General features: G+C 38.6%; 1 protein-coding gene across 6 annotated transcripts in view; it reads left to right on the top strand.

The window, feature by feature from the left end:
• Positions 1-19,412, top strand: part of LYST (lysosomal trafficking regulator) — a 215,736-nt gene that overhangs the window by 192,503 nt on the left and 3,821 nt on the right. For 5 of the 6 annotated variants that reach the window (XM_017526586.2, XM_017526587.2, XM_037737801.1 and 2 more), the window contains 3 exons: positions 1,853-1,951; positions 12,087-12,226; positions 12,514-12,611. In XM_017526586.2, coding sequence (XP_017382075.1) covers positions 1,853-1,951; positions 12,087-12,226; positions 12,514-12,611 — 337 coding nt within the window. The remainder of the gene's footprint in view (positions 1-1,852; positions 1,952-12,086; positions 12,227-12,513; positions 12,612-19,412) is intronic. The other variant, XM_017526588.2, reaches the window with a different exon arrangement.

Genomic DNA, 19,412 nt, shown 5'->3' with positions numbered 1-19,412 from the left:
AAAAAAAAAAAAAAAAAAAGAATTTAAACATTGCAAAATCATTTGTATCATAATGTGATAATGTTGTGTGATACTTTGAGTCAAATGACTGAATGAGAATACCATATTGCATTTTCATCTAGAGATACATTTCTAAAGACATATTTTTGTTCACCCATTAATTCTTTAAGAAAATTCAGCTAGGATATTATTATATGAAGACTCACACTCTGACATTTCACTTAATATAATCAATTTCATCATCATCACTAGAGTCTTAGAGTCCTGATGGATGTGTGACTTCATGTTGTGATTAGTCTCATAATTGTGAAACATCTTCCTCTGTCAGCTTTCTTCTCTTTGTTATTATTGGTAGAAAATGAAAAATTGTGAATTCTCCACTGTGTTCAATGAAAGCCAAAAGTAGAATACAGAAGTGGTATCTCCAGCCTTCTTTTTTACTTTCTTGAAAGATGACACTATACTTTGGACAATGCAATAAGAAAACCAAAAGATGACAATTTAGTTCACATATTACGTTATCCTCATGGGAGATTCCATCATTCTCCCATTTCCTTGTTTGTTTGTTTGTTGCATAGTTAGGAAAAATTGATGAGTAATGATGAAATAATTTTTAGAATGATGAAATAGCAAAATGTTTCAGGATATAGAAAAATAAGTTAGTTATTAAAATCTTATAATGTAACTTAGGTTGATAAAAGATTTACTGGATCCATATGGTAATTCCAAGACAGAATGAGTTTAATTCTGTATATTTTTTAAAAATGCATTTTCTCTTTGTTCTTTGGAAGACCTCCAAGAAAGAATCGAATTTATGAAGTATCAATCCTTACAAATAGAACTACTCAAGAAAGAAACTGAAAACATAAAATTGGATCCAACGGACCCTTATGGCATAACTGGAGTTAATAAAGTTCAGAAAAAGTCTTTTTCTAAGGTAGCAGAGACGTGAACACACTTGTAGTGCAGGGGAGGAAGCCAACAAGAGACAGTTTGAAACTGTAAGAAAAAGAAGACAAGGTTTCTGAGGAATCCTGGGGATGAGGCAAGGCTGACCTTGAAAGCAGAGACATTTCTTTCTCTGAATCAGAAGACAGGGAAACATTTTGAGTTGCAAGAGAGAGAAGAGGAAGAGGTGTGCGGCTGGTGGCCTCCGTCTGCTTAGTGAAGTGAACGTGGGGGAGGGGAGACAGGAGGGCACTTGGGGACAGTTGCTGCAGACATGGTGCTAGGGATGGGGATCAGCTAGTGTGGAAAAGAGGACCTGTCAGGCCACACAAAAAATTAACTCAAACCTGAATGGTGCCTCCTCCATGGTTAGGACTGAGGGATTTTGTACCAAAGGCGTAATCCATCTTTTACATTCACACTTATCTTTCTTCTCCTGCTTAACAATCTTTAGAACTATTAGAAGCAATACCTCTATTTATACATACCCTGTTTCCCCACCAAAGACATAAAAGCAGAAAAATAAAAACAAAAGCAAATAAATATGTGAAGTACACATACATTTACACTCAACCTTGGATTTAATCCTGAATCATTTTGTTAAATTTATATAAATATATATACATATATATATATATATATATATATATATACACACACACACACATACATACACACATAGGCACATATACACATAAACTGTGCATTATAATATATTTTAATTTGGAAACAACTTTTAGACATTTGGCTCAAAGTTAGAGTATTATTGTATCTGACACCTTTCTAATCTTTTCAAGTAAATGTTGACCTAAAATTTTTGAGATTTAAAAAAATAGTTGTCAGAAAAGTAGAAGCATTTTTCATGCTTTTAAAACAATAATGTTTGAGTTATCCTTTTTCAAAGGTGACTAGTTGTGCTTGGGTGCCTGACAGCTGCCAGCTGTTTACTGGAAGCAAATGCGGTGTTATCACAGCCTACACAAACAGATTTACAAGCAGCACGGTAGGTTCTGGGCCTTCTGTGTGGGTAATATGGGACTTTGTCAATGAGGGGAAGAAAACCTTTATGAAATGTAATTCATTTTGCATAAGATTAACTTAAAATGTTTATACCTTTAATCTGCTCCCTACATTAGGTCTTAAAATTCTTTAGGGTTTTATTAGGATCATGAAAAATCTTGAAAACAAGTTTTTTTTTTTTTTTTTTTTTTGAAACTGAGTCTCACCAGTATGGCCAGGCTGGAGTGTAGTGGTGCAATCTCGGCTCACTGCAGCCTCTTCCTCCTGGATTCAAGCAGTTCTCCTGCCTCAGCCTCCCGAGTATCTGGGACTACAGGCACACACCACCACACCCAGCTAATTTTTGTGGTTTGTTTTTTTAGTAGAGATGGGGTTTCACCATTGTTGGCCAGGATAGTCTCAATCTCTTGACCTCATGATCCACCCACCTTGGCCTCCCAAAGCGCTGGGATTACAGGCATGAGCCACCGCACCCAGCCCAAAAACAATTTTAATAGTCCTATTTTTTTGTTTCAGAGCAGTATTTTGAGTTATGATCTGTTTTGTATTTAGGCTTTTAAATGGCATTTTGGTGCTTACCTATATTTGCAATATAAACCTGAATGCTTAGGAGTATACTAAGATTCTGTCAAGTTTGAAAGCTTAGAAACCCTAAAGTCCGATGTTCCCATACCCTCTGGATAAATTAAATGACAGCAAAATCTAAGTAGTCTGGATTTGTACCACTTACTGGAAGAAATTTTATTTTTTAGCCATTCACTGAATCCCCAGGATTTTGGAGTTGAATCATAAAACAGGGAAGAAAATAAGACATTATGCAATGCTTCTTTTAACTTACTGTTGTTGGGGTTTTTGATTTGTCTTATTTAGTTTTTGTTTGTTTTTTGGGACAGAGTCTCCTTCTGTTGCCTACGCTGGAGTGCAGTGGCGTGATCTCAGCTCACTGCAACCTCCACGTCCTGGGCTCAATCAATTCTTGTGCCTCAGCCTCCTAAGTAGCTGAGACTACAGGCATGCACCACAACACCCAGCCAATTTTTGTATTTTTAGTAGAGATGGGGTTTTGCCATGTTGACCAGGCTGATCTCAAACTCCTGGCTTCAAGTGATCCTCTCACCTTAGCCTCCCAAAGTGCTGAGCTTACAGGCATGAGCCACCATGCCTGGCCTGTTTTTGTTTCTTGAATCAACTGCCTGTGGTGCAGTGGAGGATAAGGGGCAAGTTTAGTTTGTCATCCAGTAATCATCGTTCTGATCTAGAATTTTCACTGTGCATTTTTTTTCATTACTATTTTCTAAGTATTAAATCTGTTTTACTGGATGAAATTTGTATTTCTAGCATAGGATGACTCCAAGGTTCTTTTCTTTTCTTTTCTTTTCTTTTCTTTTGAGATGGAGTCTCACTGAGTCGCCCAGGCTGGAGTACAATGGCTCAATCTCAGCTCACTGCAACCTCCGCCTTCTGGGTTCAAGCAATTTTCCTGCCTCAGCCTCCTGAGTAGTGGGGATTACAGACACCCACTACCACACCCGGCTAATTTTTGTGTTTTCAGTAGTGACAGGGTTTTGCCATGTCGGTCAGGCTGGTCTCAAACTCCTGACCTCACGTGATCTGCCTGCCTTGGCCTCTCAAAGTCCTGGGATTATAGGTGTGAGCCACTGCACCCAGCCAGTTCTTACTTTCCTTTCCAAGGTTATTCCTTTTGAACTCTTGTTAAGTTTCTTTGCATGGTCCCTGGGGTATAAATGGACCACATTTTGTTTCTATCTGTTAGTCTAAGGAGCCATTAAGATGGTTTCAGTAGGAGTTATATGATCCAAACAAAATTTTAGGGGGAGACCACTGTAGAGCCTGCAAGGAGAAAAACTTCCAAGGGCATGAGACTGGGAACCATGACACCAGCGAGAAGGCCACCACAGTGATCCAGGCAGGAAGAAGAGAAGGGCAGGTTAAGGAGGCAGAACAATGGAGTGTGTGTTCTAAGAAAGGCTCACACTGAGGCTAGAGGACCACAGAAGAAGGGCATCCAGACATCAGAGAGCCTGATAAGTTACATTTAGCTGGATCCTAAAGGTCAATCTACTATTAGTGAAGGAAAGAGGAAAGAACATTTCAGGCAGAGGAAATAGTTTACACAACATCCTGGAATCAAAGGCATAGGGATTTTGGAGGTGGCAAATACTTTTCTGTGTAGTTTAGAGTGTAATGTGTTCGGGAAGAATGACAAAAGCAGGGCAGGAAAAGTAGATTGAGGCCAGTGATGGGCTTCTTATATGACATGGTAAAAAGAATGCTAAAGAATGCAAGCAGGATGCAGTGGCTCATACCTGTGGGTCCCAGCACTTTGGGAGCCAAGGCAAGAGTATCGCTTGAGCCCAGGAATTTGAGATTGTCTCTACCAAAAAACAAAAATAAAAAAAAATTAGTCAGGCATGGTGGTGTGTGCCTATGGTCTCAGCTACAAGGGAGGCTGAGGTGGGAGGATCACAGCAGTAAGCCATGATCACACCACTGCACTTCAGCCTGGGTGGCAGAGCAAGACCTGTCTGAAATTTAAAAAAAGAATATAAGCAGAGAATATAAGTGTCATAACTTTTTGAATATCTCCTTTTGTCACCTTTTGATTCCCAAAGGCTTAAAATGAATGTTAATTTTATAACATCTGTAATATTCATGCTGCCATTGTCTTTAATCTTCTGAGCTCCCCTTTCTTTCTCCTAGAAATCTATTCTAAACCCACTGCTAGGGCAGTTGTCTGCTTGTGCACTTGGATCATTTTGTACCATGACATAGACACCTTTTTTAAAAAACTGGCTTTATCTTTTGCTTTTTATTTCCTTTTGCTTTTGCCAATACGTTGAGCAGCCGTGTTCTTAGTTTTCCCTGCTTCTCCATTTTTATTTATGCACTAACACAGTGTGCAGTACAGGTTTAAAAAAAAGGTTAAGTTGTCACTATAGGAGTATTTGTGCACAGAATAGCTTTGAGAAAGCAGATCAAGAACATAACTATTATAATTTAAATACTGCAAGACATATACTTCTTTTAATTTTGAGGTCACGACATACTTGTGAAGGCTTATGTTGCTTATCTTTCCTCAGTTATATATTTGCCTTAAAGCAGATTTTTCAGCTGATTTTTGTAGGATTTTTTTTAACCTAAATATTAGATAATGAAATCATGAGATTAATAGTTACTATTAAGCAGTGTCAAAAAATCTAACTTAATAGTGTAGTTTTATCAGTTTGTTTTGAGGAGAGATTACTTGGGTATTTGTAGACATTGTTGTTGCTTTTTCCCAAGGACCGTGTCACTATTCTGGCATCTCTAAAGTTGCAGTTCTGACCCTGAGCCTGTGAGGTTAGCAGGAGACACCTCATGTTCACTAGTTTCTGTTCTGCAACTTTCCTGACCCACTGAATGCCATGGTTTTTAAAATGTTCATGTCCTCCTTTAGGTTGTCTTTAACACAGACAAAAGATGGGCTCCCCAGCTAAGTCCCACATAGGATGTGGCCAAATCCTTGTTTGAAAATACTTTCAAGGGGATCTTATGAAATACCTTCCATAGCTAGTAAGCATATCTGACTTTGAGCATTGCTTCTGTTGAAGCACCCAAGATAAAGCCTCCAAAAATGCATTCTCGGTAATGATGATAAGTTGGATTGGTATATGGGATTGTTACCTCGAAGCCATTTAAATGTTAGGGGAGAATATCTTCTAAACATGATAACTAATTTTAAAATAGTTGCTGTCAGATTATCCTGTCACTAAGTAAGTAACGTGGCCACATCATCTTCATATAAGTGAACAACTATATATCTGTTCTCTAACTTGAGGATGATAGAATATATATCCAGCTTATACAAGGTAGTATTACTTTATTCAAGAACAATATTTAAAAGAAGGCACCAGTGCAAGAGTCCTGCACTACCCACTGGAAATTACTTTCTGAACCATCAGTGAATTGTCTAGTAATATTAACCTTTGCAATCATTTCAAAGTACAGAGTTTATTAAAAATTATCCAATACCACTATTAGGGGCCCTATGTTGTGTTTACCCATGGCTATTACTCATTTCATAGAGTAAAAGGTGGAGAATAGGTCAATAAATCTGTACTCTGTTTCTGCTGACATATTTTTTACAATAATAAATGGGATTGGCGTGGTTAGTTGGAGGATGGCCTAAAACTTGAGGAAAATATTGGCCCAAGGAGACCAGATTTGTAACTTATCAGGTAGAACACTAACCTCATTTTAGTTTTGATGTTGAGGTAACTCACTAATCTGTACTAAGTGAATTGGAGGTAGTTGTTCTGTCTAAAATTGGGACACTGAAGAAAAACAAAGTAGGTGTGGAAAAAATAAAGCAGAACTTCTAGAAATGACAGGATAAAATAATAGTTAATATTTACTGAGTGCTAACTTTGTATTAGGCATTGTTGTAAGCTCTTTATGTATTCTGATGTATTAGTTTTTGGCTCAAGTATCTTTATTTTTCTCTGTATTCTTTCATCTGACAGCATTTCTACGGTTTTAACTATTGACTCTTAAGCATAAAGCAGATGTGAGGATGATCTTATTCTAAGAGCTGTGTTGTGTTCCAGCCCCAGGTTGTCTGGTACTTTCCTTCCTCATCTCCCACCTGGCTCGTGGCCTCTCCTGCATCCGTGGTGCCTGCTGTGGGCTTCCTGAGGCTACACAACATGCTTCTCACTGCTTGCCTGCCACATGCTTCTCTGGTGCTTCCTTTCTGTGTGGGCCAGCGGCCTGCTGAGCTAAGGCACCTTCCCTTTCCTTGTTACTCTTCTCTTTCTCTATTTTCTTCTTGAGCATGTCTCTTGCCCTGTCACACATGCTGGAGTACAGTGGCACAGTCATGGCTTCCTGTAGCCTCAACCTCCCAGGCGTAAGTGATCTTCCAACCTAAGCCCCATCCCCCGCCCCCTGCCAGTAGCTTGGGCTACAGGCACACACGACCATGCCCTACTACTTTTTAAATTTTTTCTAGAGACGGGTTCCCACTATGTTGCCCAGGCTGTTGTCGAGCTTCTGGGCTCAATAGTCCTCCTGCCTCAGGCTCCCAGAGTTCTGGGATTACAGACATAAGCCACACATTAAATCTTCATAATAATCCTTTGCTATAGGTTTTGTCATTATCTCCATTTTTACATGAGACTACTGAAACACAGAGTTAATCCTTCTTGTAATCTGCCCAAGGTGTCACAGCTGATTCATTGCAACAGCTAAATAGCAGATTATAGAATTAATGAACTGAAAGGCAGATCTGAAAAAAATTACACAGAATATAAAATAGAAAGATAAAGAAAAAAATGAGGAAAAAAGGGATATGAGGGCTAGAATGAGAGCAAAGGTGGTAAGTGGTTACAGGATGAGAGAACAGGAGAAAGGCACAACTTGAGGAGATGATGACTGAGATTTCCCCACAGTTAAAACGTAAATTTTGGATTGAAGAATCACAGCAATTCTTGGCAGAATAAATAGAAATGAGTCAAACCTGTCTCCTCCAGATGTCCTTCTGCCCATTGCCCCAGCTCAGCCCTCTGCATCCTGCCCGGGTCCCTTCTCACTGGTGTCCTGGCCCCCAGTCTCATGTCTCTGGAAGTTGAATCTCCTTGCAGGCTCCATGATGGCCTTCCTAAATGCCGACTGCATCCCATTCTCCTGCCCCAAACACTTCAGTGACCGCTTATTGCTTGGGGGTTAAAATGTAGGTTGCTAGGCATCACACACCAGGCTCCGTGCTCTGACCCCTCTGCCTCACCACCCCCTCTACCTCACCACCCCGTTTCTTCCTGCTCCCTACCTACCCTGCTCCCAGTAACATTGGCAGTGCCACTTTCTCTCATATCTCCTTTCCCTCGCACATGTTGTTTTCTTAGCCCAGAGTGCCCTTTGACAGCCAGACAGAATTTTCTTTGAGTAATTTCTGCCAGTTCTTCAAAACTTCTGCTCATATGGCACCTCCCAGGGAATCCTGCTTTCACTCCCTGTCCTCAGTCTGAGGAAATGACCCATCAGTGGGTCTCTGGAGTTCTCTGTGAAAATCCTCTTTGGTAGCTCTCACTCCTAACTGCCATGGAGCTCCCAGAAGGGAACTCTGTATCCCCAGCTCCTAGTTCAGTGACAGGTACACAGTAGGGGATACACGGCAGTGTTTGTTGGATAAATCAATGAATGGATTAATTCACATTCCATATTATCTCTCTCACTCTGTAATATGAAAATCACTTGTAGGCCAGGCATGGTGGCTCACACCTGTAATCCCAGCGCTTTGGGAGGCTGAGGTGGGTGGATCACCTGAGGTCAGGAGTTCAAGACCAGCCTGGCCAACATGGGGAAAACCCCATCCCTACTAAAAATACAAAAATTAGCCAGGTATGGTGACAGGCACCTGTAATCCCAGCTACTCGGGAAGCCAAGGCAGGAGAACCGCTTAAACTCGGGAGGCAGAGGTTGCCGTAAGTCAAGATCATGCTGTTGCACTCCAGCCCGGGCCACAAGAGCGAGACTTCATCTCAAAAAAAAAAACAAAAAAAGAAAATCACTTGTTTGTCGTTATTAAAAATATCTATGGGCCAGTCACAGTGGTTCATGCCTGTAATCCCAGCATTTTGGGAGGCCTTCCCAGGTGGGAGGACTGTCCAAACACTTGAAGCCAGGAGTTTGAGACCAGCCGGGTCAGCATAGCAAGATCGCATCTCCAAAAAAAAAATTTTTTAAGTAGTTGGACATGGTAGTGCACACCTGTAGTCCTATTATTGAGGAGGCTGAGATGGGAGGATCACTTAAGCCCAGGAGTTTGAGGCTACAGTGAGCTATAATCACACCACTACACTGCAGCCTGGGTGACAGAGTAAGACCCTGTCTCAAAAAAAGAAAAATAAACAAACTATGATCATGACCAGTGGCCAAAAAGAGATTTCCTGTTTCTTAAAAAAGTTGTTCAGAATAACCCTCCCTGAAACAACTAAGACTAGATAAAATATATATACAAAAATGTGTCTTTATAAAATATATTCATGTTTTAATGTAACTTATTAGTATATATTTTAATATAATGTAAATATATACAGATAAGATATATTTTTATTCAGTCTTAGTTGTGTGTGTGTGTGTGTATATATATATATACACACACACACACACATATATACATATATATATATATATATATATATATATATATATATATAGAAGCATTGAAGATCTGACAAGCTAGTAAGAAACTACCAAGCCAGAGAGGTAAATAAGCAGGAAAGAGGTTTAGCCCTGAGGACATTGTCAATCCTGAAACACTGACATTGTCCTTGGACAGCCTCTGTGGAAGAAATGGAAAACAGCACCCAGGAACTAAGCAAGCTGGGGAGTGCCAAGAGAGCCTGCCTCCAAAAGGCTGGTCCCTAATGGGCTGCACTCTCAGAATGAAAATGAGTTGCACAGGAGAACCCTTGCATGGAGTTATATCCTGGGCTGGAATTCCTTAGGTTCTCTAGGATCTTCAAAGATTTCACATTGCATTAAGGTGGCCCCAGACTGGTGTGGTGGTCTGTGTCACCTGGCAGAAACAAGGAAGTTACTGGCATTCTGTTCCATAAATAGAGGAATTCCTACAAATAAATTTTTAATGTAGTGACAAATACATAAAACCAGGCACAAAAAAATACAGTTAAGAAAATGACTTTATGAAAAAGTTCAAACTTAGTTATAATAAAATAAATGTCATTTTAAAGCAACCTTAATCGCCACTTGAAACTTAGAAAATTTTCAAAGATTTAGACTGGGGCCGAATCACAAACTCAGTGCTGTGGAACCCAAGCAGAAAAGCAAGGGACTCAGATCCTTTTGAGCAGGTAATTCCTTGGTCCTGCATACCTCAGACCATGATCTGACATGGGCATATCCCGTTGGCTCTGCAGACTCCTGGCTATGGGAAGGGTCACAATTGGAGAGCCAGAATGGTTCTAAAGGGAGGGCCTAGGGATCCAGGCCTACAACTCTTGCTCTTGTTTAAAGCTGACCTGTTATCTGTGATTGTTTTCAGTTGAAGGTCACATGCTTTAGCTTAACAGGCAGCTGCTACACAGCTCAAGCCAGTTGTTCCAAGGAACAGTGTGAGCCTGGTGTTGCCTGGTCTTTTGATTCTTTAAATGTAAAATATATATTTTTATGTATATAAAAATATGTAACTGGACTATTTAGCAGCTAAGATAGATAGGCTACACCTAACATATCAGCACAGATGTATTTCAAAACAATGGTGTTTTTGAGAAAAAGGCAAGATGTAGAAGATACCTAAAAAATAATACCATATATTTGGCCGGGTGCGATGGTTCATGCCTATAATCCCAGCACTTTGGGAGGCCAAATGGGCAGATCTTGAGGTCAGGAGTTCAAGACCAACCTGGCCAATATGGCGAAACCCCATTGTACTAAAAATACAAAAATCAGCCAGGCATGGTGGGAGGCGCCTGTAATCCCACCTACTCGGAAGGCTGAGGCAGGAGAATCGCTTGAAACTGGAAGGCAAATATTGCCGTGAGCCAAGATCGTGCCATTGCGCTCTAGCCTGAACAAAAGAGTGAACTTCATCTCAAAAAAAAATGTTTAAAATTCATAAACATAAAATATAATATACATATATGTATTATACAGTATGTTGTTTATGGCTATAGAACATAATAGAAGTATAAAAATTTACATAGGAGCATAAATACAAAATTTAGAATAGTTATAACTTCTGACAAGAGAGAAGAAATAGGATCTAGAACAGCATACAAATTATATTTACAGTGTTTAATGCTTTATTTAAAAAATAAATTGATGGCTGAGCGCAGTGGCTCATGCCTGTAACCCCAGCACTTTGGGAGGCTGAGGCGGGTGGATCACCCGAGGTCAGGAGTTTGAGACCAGCCTGGCCAACATGGAGAAACCCCGTCTCTACTAAAAATACAAAAAATTAGCCGAGCGTGGTGGCGCAAGCCTGTAATTCCAGCTACTCAGGAGGCTAAGGCAGGAGAATTGCTTGAACCCAAGAGGCAGAGGTTTCGGTGAACCAAGATCGTGCCACTGCACTTCAGCCTGGGCAAAAAGAATGAAACTCTGTCTCCAAAAAAAAAAAATTTAAGATAAAATAAATTGATAATATAAAAGTTAAGATTTATTTAACTGGGTAGTCAGTATATAGCTCTTTATTATACTTATTCTTTCTACTTGTCTATATTTTTGAAGGGGAAATATTAGAAATGCTTTATGATAACAGTTAACCTAACAAAGAAAGAAAGAGTCAAACCTATGTGGACATCTAGTATCCATGAGCCAATGTGGACCTCAGAGCACCAGTTTGCAAGCTTTGATTTAAAAAGTCAATCCATAACTGCTGATGAGTATTGGTGGTATTAAGGCCCATCACCATTGGTGACATCACCAATTTGTATGATATCTTCTTAAAGTATACTGTCAAGAACTATAAAATTATTAATATTCACGGACCCACTAGTAAAATTTTGGAAATTTATTCCAAAGAAATAATTCCGAAAAGGAACAAAGCTTTTTTTTTTTTTTTTTTTACAGAAGCATTTATTCTTAAAAAACTTTATTTATTTCCCAAAGGTCTGTCCTCTAATCTACTAAAAACCTTTTATGCATGAAGAATTTATGGTATTATTTACAATTTGGAAAAAATAGAAATAATTTTAAATGTCTGTCAATGAAGAATATTTGTAAATTATGTTGTATAGACTATAACACTATTAAAAATTATTTTGAAGACAATATTAAAATTGGAAAATGCTTTTGGGAGAATATGTAAAATATAAAATAGGAAATTTTTTATGTGGCAATATTACAACTATAAAAACACATGTATATTTGAATATAGATTGGACAAGAACAGACAAAAATGAAAAGCATATAAGTTGAAATTGTGAGGAATTAAAAATTTTTTAATTTCTTTCTTTGTTTTACTCTGAATAGGATTGAAGAATGAGATGTTTGAGTAGACCATTTGAGTCACTTTGGTTGTTTTATTTTTGAGATACTATACTAGAATACTTTTTGTTGTGATTTTTATCTTATACTTAATTTTTAAATTTCAGCCATCAGAGATAGAAATGGAGACTCAGATACATCTCTATGGTCACACAGAAGAGATAACCAGTTTATTTGTTTGCAAACCATACAGTATACTGATAAGTGTGAGCAGAGACGGAACCTGCATCATATGGGATTTAAACAGGTACAGAAGGAGGCCTCCGACTCAAACACAGCTATTTTTAGTATGTCCATTTTTACTACATGAAATAGATACACCAAAATAATATCTTTACATTATAATAATTTTAACCATGAAACGCTTGCTTAAAGGTAGTAAGATTACCTTTATATTTTATTGAAGTCAAACAATCAGGAAAACATGTATGCCTTATATACAATAGGTACATAGACTGAGAAAAAGCATTACAAAATAAGAGAATATAATTATATTTGATGATCATATACAAATTCGTGTCTTTTGTCTTTCAGATTATGCTATGTACAAAGTCTGGCAGGACATAAAAGCCCTGTCACGGCTGTCTCTGCCAGTGAAACCTCAGGTGACATTGCTACTGTGTGTGATTCAGGTGAGCTTGCTGCAACCCTAAACACAGGGCTGGCTGGTGCTCTAACAGTGCATTCGGCCAGTGGTTACCTCCTAGGTCCAGCTGTCCTCTCAGGTCCCAGCCAGATCTAAATACTTTGGTGATAACATGTATGTCTATTGAAATAACAGTAAGGTTTGAGACTGAATTCATCAATTTAGGCCTCAGCTTATGTAGAGGTTAGTATTGTCATAATTTAACTATTTTCCTTTCCTTTGCTGGGTGTTTTGTCCAATTCTTTGTTCAAAACACCAAGAACCTGGACAACTTGCAGTCAAGACCCTCTACCAGTGACACTGGGAGGAGACAGGGGCTGCATATATGTAAAATTGCATTTGAGTACATGCTAAGCTAAGCAAATTATTGTTACGTAATTTTTTGTTTTCTTGGTTTTTACTTTTCTCCCCTTTTTTGCTTCTGCTTTGTAACTATTAACTTTGTCACCTTCCTCCTGTGAAAGAACAAAACTTAAAAAATTGAGTTGAAAATTTGAATTGGCTTTCATTAATGATTCGTGAATCAGGCAGCATTCCATCTATGGAATAGAAAGGTACCCCAGTAAGCTGAGCAGAGGAGGTAGGCTTTATAGGCAGAAAAAGCTGAAGAAAGCAGAAACAAGGAACAAAACTCAGATTGATTGTTTCACAGTTACTTTCCTTAGAGGATTAAAGCAGAAGGGACTTCCTTATCATGCCAGCTCAACTCGAGTGATCCCCTATGATTGATTGCTGTGAATCTCCTGTTTTTTGGAAAACTGGCCCATTTCCAAGTTTAGTTTGATTATGTGTCACCTCGCACAAATGACTACTCCATTCTGGTTTAGTCTGGTATGTTAGGGCCTAGTGCAGGAGCTCAGTCCAAAACATTGGCCTCCCATAAATTTTATTTAACATACCTGACTAAATGAAGAGCCTCAGCAGATGCCTAGCTTGAATACATGTCTTCTAGTTTCGGAGAGAGAGCAATATAAAAAATAGTAAATGGAAGTATAATTTGCCTTAAAAATTACATGACAAAAATATATCAACTAATCAAGAGTCTTATTTTTTATTGTTTTTTTTAAATATATATACATGTTAAGAAACTAATACATCCAGCGGAAAAGAACAGTCAGAAAATTCATGAATTTTCTGTTTGCATTTCTATTTTTAAGAGTCTTAAGATGGACAGGATCCTTTGAAAAGCTGTTTGCTTCTTTCTGTCGATTCGGTGTTGGACATACCTGTCGTGGGTAGTCCTCTCTCCTTTGCTTGCATTTTTTACATTGTTTCTTTTTTTCTAACATAAAATGTATGGTGTTTTTCCAGACACCAACAATTCTCTGACACCAACTGGGTGTCCAGCAGTGCAATTCAATTGTGACACTAGAAGTTTGCAAATTTGGGGACTGCCATGGCCCCCACACTTAGGTTCAGTAATTTGCTAGAATGACTCACAGAACTCGGTAAAACACTATTTATACTTAACTTATATACTCATTATAAATTTTGTGCTTATTATAAAGGATAGAAATGAACACCAGGTGAAGGGTGCACAGGGCCAGGTCTGGAAGTGTCCTGAGTGTTGGAGTGTCCGTCCTCCTGGTGTCAGGGTTGTGGAGCTGGAGTGCACCACTTTCTAGCACATAGTTATGTTCACCAACCCAGAAGTGCTCCTAACCTTGTTGTTTAGGGATTTTTATGGAGGTTTTGTTACATAGGTCAGTCTGCAGCCCCTCTCTCATCCCAGTGTCACTAGTAGAGGGTCTTGGCTGCAAGTTTTCCAGGTTCTTGGTGTTTTGAATAAAGAATTGGACAAAACGCCCAGCAAGGCAAAGAAGATTGAAGTAACAAAAGAACGAAAGCAGGAATTCACTGAAAATGAAAGTATACTCCACAGTGTGGGAGCAGACCTGAGCAGCCGCTCAAGGGCCCAGATACAGAATCTTCTTGGGTCTAAGTACCCCCTGGAGGTTTCCCATTGGCCACTTCCTTCTCACCTCATGTGAATGAAGTGGTAGCCCACAGTCAGTCCGATTGGTTACCTAATGCCACCAAGCAGAGGCTGAAGTGGAGTTACAAAGGTCACACTCTAGTACAAACATTTGATTGCTTTTTGCAACCAATCAGAGACTAAGATGAAGTTAGGAATTTGCAAACGAAGACTCAACCCACAATCAGTCTGACTGGTTGCAGACAGCCAATTTCCCATCAGCCAGTGAAGAAAACATGGGGGTTTTGCAGAGGGAGTGGCCTCTGGTCCTTTTGTTCTTTAGGCTGGAAAGTTAGGGTTTTCCTTTCAATTTAGTGCTAGAAAGTCAGTGTGAAACAGCTTTAGGTTCCCTGCCTCCAGACCCTATTTTCCTGCCTCACCAGGAGGTGGACATGGGAGTTTGGGGATATCTGGAAGTTTCAATCCTCAGTCATGCAGTTGGTTCTTCTGGTGGCCAGCCGGTAGACTGAAGCTCTGTAGCTCTCTCCACCATGAGTCATCTCGTTAGCATAAAGACAGTAAATTCCAAGGGTTCTAGGGGCTCTGTCCCAGGAACCAGGGATAAAGACCAAATATTTATTTTTCATTATACCACAGATACCTCTTAGGGTTTTGTTATTGTTGTTTCTACAAAACATTCATTTATTCTAGAACTCAAGAGAAGTAATATCTTCAGTCATGATTAGATTTCAGATATGAAAGAATTTTTGATAGTCTTAGCCCCCAGTCATAAAATAATGTCATGAAAACAATTTTATTTTCTAATGGTTATAACTAAGGGAAAAGATCTTAAAAAGTTGACTTTGGGCCGGGCACGGTGGCTCAAGCCTGTAATCCCAGCACTTTGGGAGGCTGAGGCGGGTGGATCACGAGGTCAAGAGATCGAGACCATCCTGGTCAACACAGTGAAACCCCGTCTCTACTAAAAAAATACAAAAAATTAGCTGGGCATGGTGGCGCGTGCCTGTAATCCCAGCTACTCAGGAGGCTGAGGCAGGAGAATTGCCTGAACCCAGGAGGCGGAGGTTGTGGTGAGCCGAGATCACGCCATTGCACTCCAGCCTGGGTAACAAGAGCGAAACTCTGTCCCAAAAAAAAAAAAAAAAAAGTTGACTTTGGTAGTACAAATGTATGCAAATGATTGATGATTTTGCTAATTGTTCTTCCCTGATTTGTACATTAGCAGTTTTTAGTGTCTCATATCAAGAGAGATGCTGGGGAAATAATATAATGATTATTTATGTAGACTTCTCTACTTTCTTGTTTTGCCAGTGTTTGAAATTTAGGACTGATCCTGAGGGAGTTGAATTTTGTAAAGTTAATTACTTTCCTGCTGCCAGTAGTGCCTTATATCTGTGATATTATATCAGCTAGTCATATGGGAATGAGAAACAAAATTATTTTTGCTGCAATTACCAACTCACTAGTAGGGTATTCAGGTGTCCCTGGGCAGCATACAATATAATAGAGTAATAGGTAAAACTTTTTTCCAGTTTGAGCAAAAAGGCCTTGTCAACTTTTTAAAGGTCTCTTGATACATATATAAAAGAAGTCATAAAGAACATAATTTTTTAAATTACTTTTTTAAAGAGAGGTTAAACTTATGTCTAGGGACCTAGACTAGAGTTCATCTTCCTGTTTTCTTATAGGCCAAGAAGGAAAGAAAGTTATCAGATTTAACCTATCAAAAATTTTGACTGTTTGTTGGATATCATACAAGAAATCTTAAAATTAAAAATAAATATATATGTTTACGTATGTATATATATGTAGTCAACCCTTTGTATCTGTGGGTTTCACATCCATGGATTCAACCAACCTCAGATTGAAAATATCGAGGGAGGAAAATGGATGGTTGCATACTGAATATGTACAGACTTTTTTCTTATTATTATTCCCTAAACAATACAGTATAACAACTATTTTTGTAGCATTTATATTGCATTATGTATTATAAGTAATCTAGAGATGATTTAAAGAATACAGGAGGATATACATAGGTTTTATGCGAATACTATACCATTTTAAATTAGGGACTTGAGCATCCATGGATTTTGATATCCTCAGGGGTCCTGGAACCAATCCCTCTCAGATGCCTGAGGACAACTATATTATATGTCTGTGTTTTATGTGTAACATCTTCTCAAAAGTTACATTGTCAACCTCATAACTCCTGATCATAATTTCTCAGTTCTTATGATGGGATACAGTTTTATAATGACAAGATGTGAAATGTATTAAACTGTGAAAATGTAATCAATGATTTCTGGGGTTTGTGTGTATGTGCATATGTTTACCATTCTATCATTGGATCAAAAAAGATGCTTTTGAACTAGATAAGACATCCATAGCCTGGTCCTCTGTTGCCAATGGCAAGACAGTTAGTAAAATATTCTAAGATTCACAGGGGGGTGGTTCTTTATTTTGATTTCCATGACTGTGTATAGAGATGCTTTTCAGGAATGCCTAAGTTTCTGACTTTTAGTTGATGTGTTAAATTATACATGCAAGCAATCTGGTATTGGGTAACAGTCTCAAATTTTGATACGTACAGTAGTAGGCAGATGAGTAGTTATTTGGTTTTTTGGTAGCCCAAGATACTGAGGGAGCTACTAGGATAATTATTTGGCTGCTAAGTTCCACACCATACTTCAGAGTCCAGGCCCACATTTAGGTTTATTATTTTAAAGGATTAAGCCATGCGGTAGCTATGGGTTAACAGTGACAGATCCGTACGTCAGTATCATCTTTTATGGTTGTGTTTCCAGTGACTTTAATGAGCCTTCTAGCCTTACTAGTACTCATCTAATTATCTTTTTAAGAAATATTTTAGTCAACATTTAATTCAAAAGAAAGGTTGAAATGTAGCCTACTCGTGGAAAATATTATCGTCTTTAATTCTGTTTCTTTAGCATACTGAGTCTCCTGCATCTTGATGCTATATTTAGATATATCATAATCAATGTTCTACAATGGGAAGTCTTAGTAGAACATTGGGCATTTGTGTGTGTGTGTGTGTGTGTGTGTCTCAATGTATATTTAACATAAAATTTGCCATTCCAACCATTTTTTAAGTATTCAATTTAGTGGCATTAATTACATTAACAATGTTGTACAACCATCACTACCATTTCATAAATTCTGCCGTCACCTCAAGCAAACTCTGTAACCATTAAGCAGTAGCTCCCCATTCCTCCTCCCTTACCTCGAAGCCCCTGGTAACCCCATTCTACTTTCTGTCTCTATGAATTTGCCTATTATAGATATTTTATGTAAGTGGAATCATACAGTACCTGTCTTTTAGTGTCTGGTTTATTTCACTTAGCATGATGTTTTCAGAGTTCATCCATGTCGCATGCTTCATTCCTTTTTACGGCTAAACAAAATTTCTCTGTGTGTGTGTGTGTGTGTGTGTGTGTATGTGTACATACGTGTACATACTACATTTTGTTTATGCATTCATCTGTTGATAGACATTTAGGTTGTTTCCTCTTCTTGGCTATTGTGAATAATGTTGTAACACACTGGGCATTTTGGTCTGTGGTGTTTGATGGTCTTTAGCATATTTTTAAATAAAGAAGCATTGTTAATATGTTTCTTTGCTATAAAATATGAAGTATTTTCATTGTCTTAATAAAAGAGAGAAGTAAAGCCTCTACTTATATGTTAATGAAAAGATAAAATTAAATGCAGCGAGACTATGCCATCCAACTTTACCATGCCTCCTTTACCTCTTAATGAGCATGAGAATATTTCCCCAGAGAAGGCTGGACACATCATCATCAGGCCCCAAACTACCCTGTTTATGAAGCATCGCAGGCAATTATGTTTCCCCCAGCCCCAGAAAACTAAAAGAAAACTTTTGGTTATTCTGTAATCTTTGAAAAGAAAAAATTAGTTTAATAAGGTATTGCTTTATAAGAGTTAATCTTAGATGTTCTGAAAAATACATTTTCTTCTTTTAAGAGTTATGTTTAAACTCAGGTAATTTTTACTATACCTTTTTTTTTCCTCTTCAAAAGTCACATAAGTCACTTTTTTTTTCTTTTTTTTTTTTTTTTTTTTGAGACAGTCTTGGCTCTGTTGCCCAGGCTGGAGTGCAGTGGCATTATGTCAGCTCACTGCAACCTCCATCTCCTGGGTTCAAGCAATTCTTCTGCCTCAGCCTCCCAAGTAGTGGGGACTACAGGTGCCCACCACCACACCTGGCTAATTTTTTTTTGTATTTTTAGTAGAGACAGGGTTTCACCATGTTAGCTAGGCTGGTCTTGAACTACTGACTTCAGGTGATCCACCCGCCTTGGCCTCCCAAAGTGCTAGGATTACAGGCATGAGCCACCATGCCTGGCCAAGTCACCTCTTGTAGATGTTTTCACAGAATATTTCCTTCATTTTTTGGAGACTGTTTAGCTTTCCAAGTATTTTTAGTCATAATTCATATTTGATAGTTCTTATGCTGAAATATTACAAATACAAAAGATGATTAATTTACCTTGTTACTCTGCATCATACATTGCTTCTTTTTATTTTTTCACTGGTCATTGTCTCTTGATTAATGCATAAAGATCTATGCAGCTTGGCCCAGTGCAGTGGCTCATGCCTGCAATCCCAGCACTTTGGGAGGCTGAGGGAGGCTGAGGCAGGAGTTCAAGACCAGCCTGGCCAACATGGCAAAACCCCATCTCTACTAAAAATTTAAAAATTAGCCAGGTGTTGGAGTGTGTACCTGTAGTCCCAGCTACTCAGGAGGCTGAGGCAGAAGAATCTCCTGAACCCAGGAGGCAGAGGTTACAATGAGCCGAGATCACACCA

The sequence above is a fragment of the Cebus imitator genome, unplaced genomic scaffold (assembly GCF_001604975.1).
Source record: "Cebus imitator isolate Cc_AM_T3 unplaced genomic scaffold, Cebus_imitator-1.0 Scaffold42, whole genome shotgun sequence".
In the NCBI taxonomy this organism is placed as follows: Eukaryota; Metazoa; Chordata; class Mammalia; order Primates; family Cebidae; genus Cebus; species Cebus imitator.
This window is presented reverse-complemented; position numbering and strand designations above follow the sequence as displayed.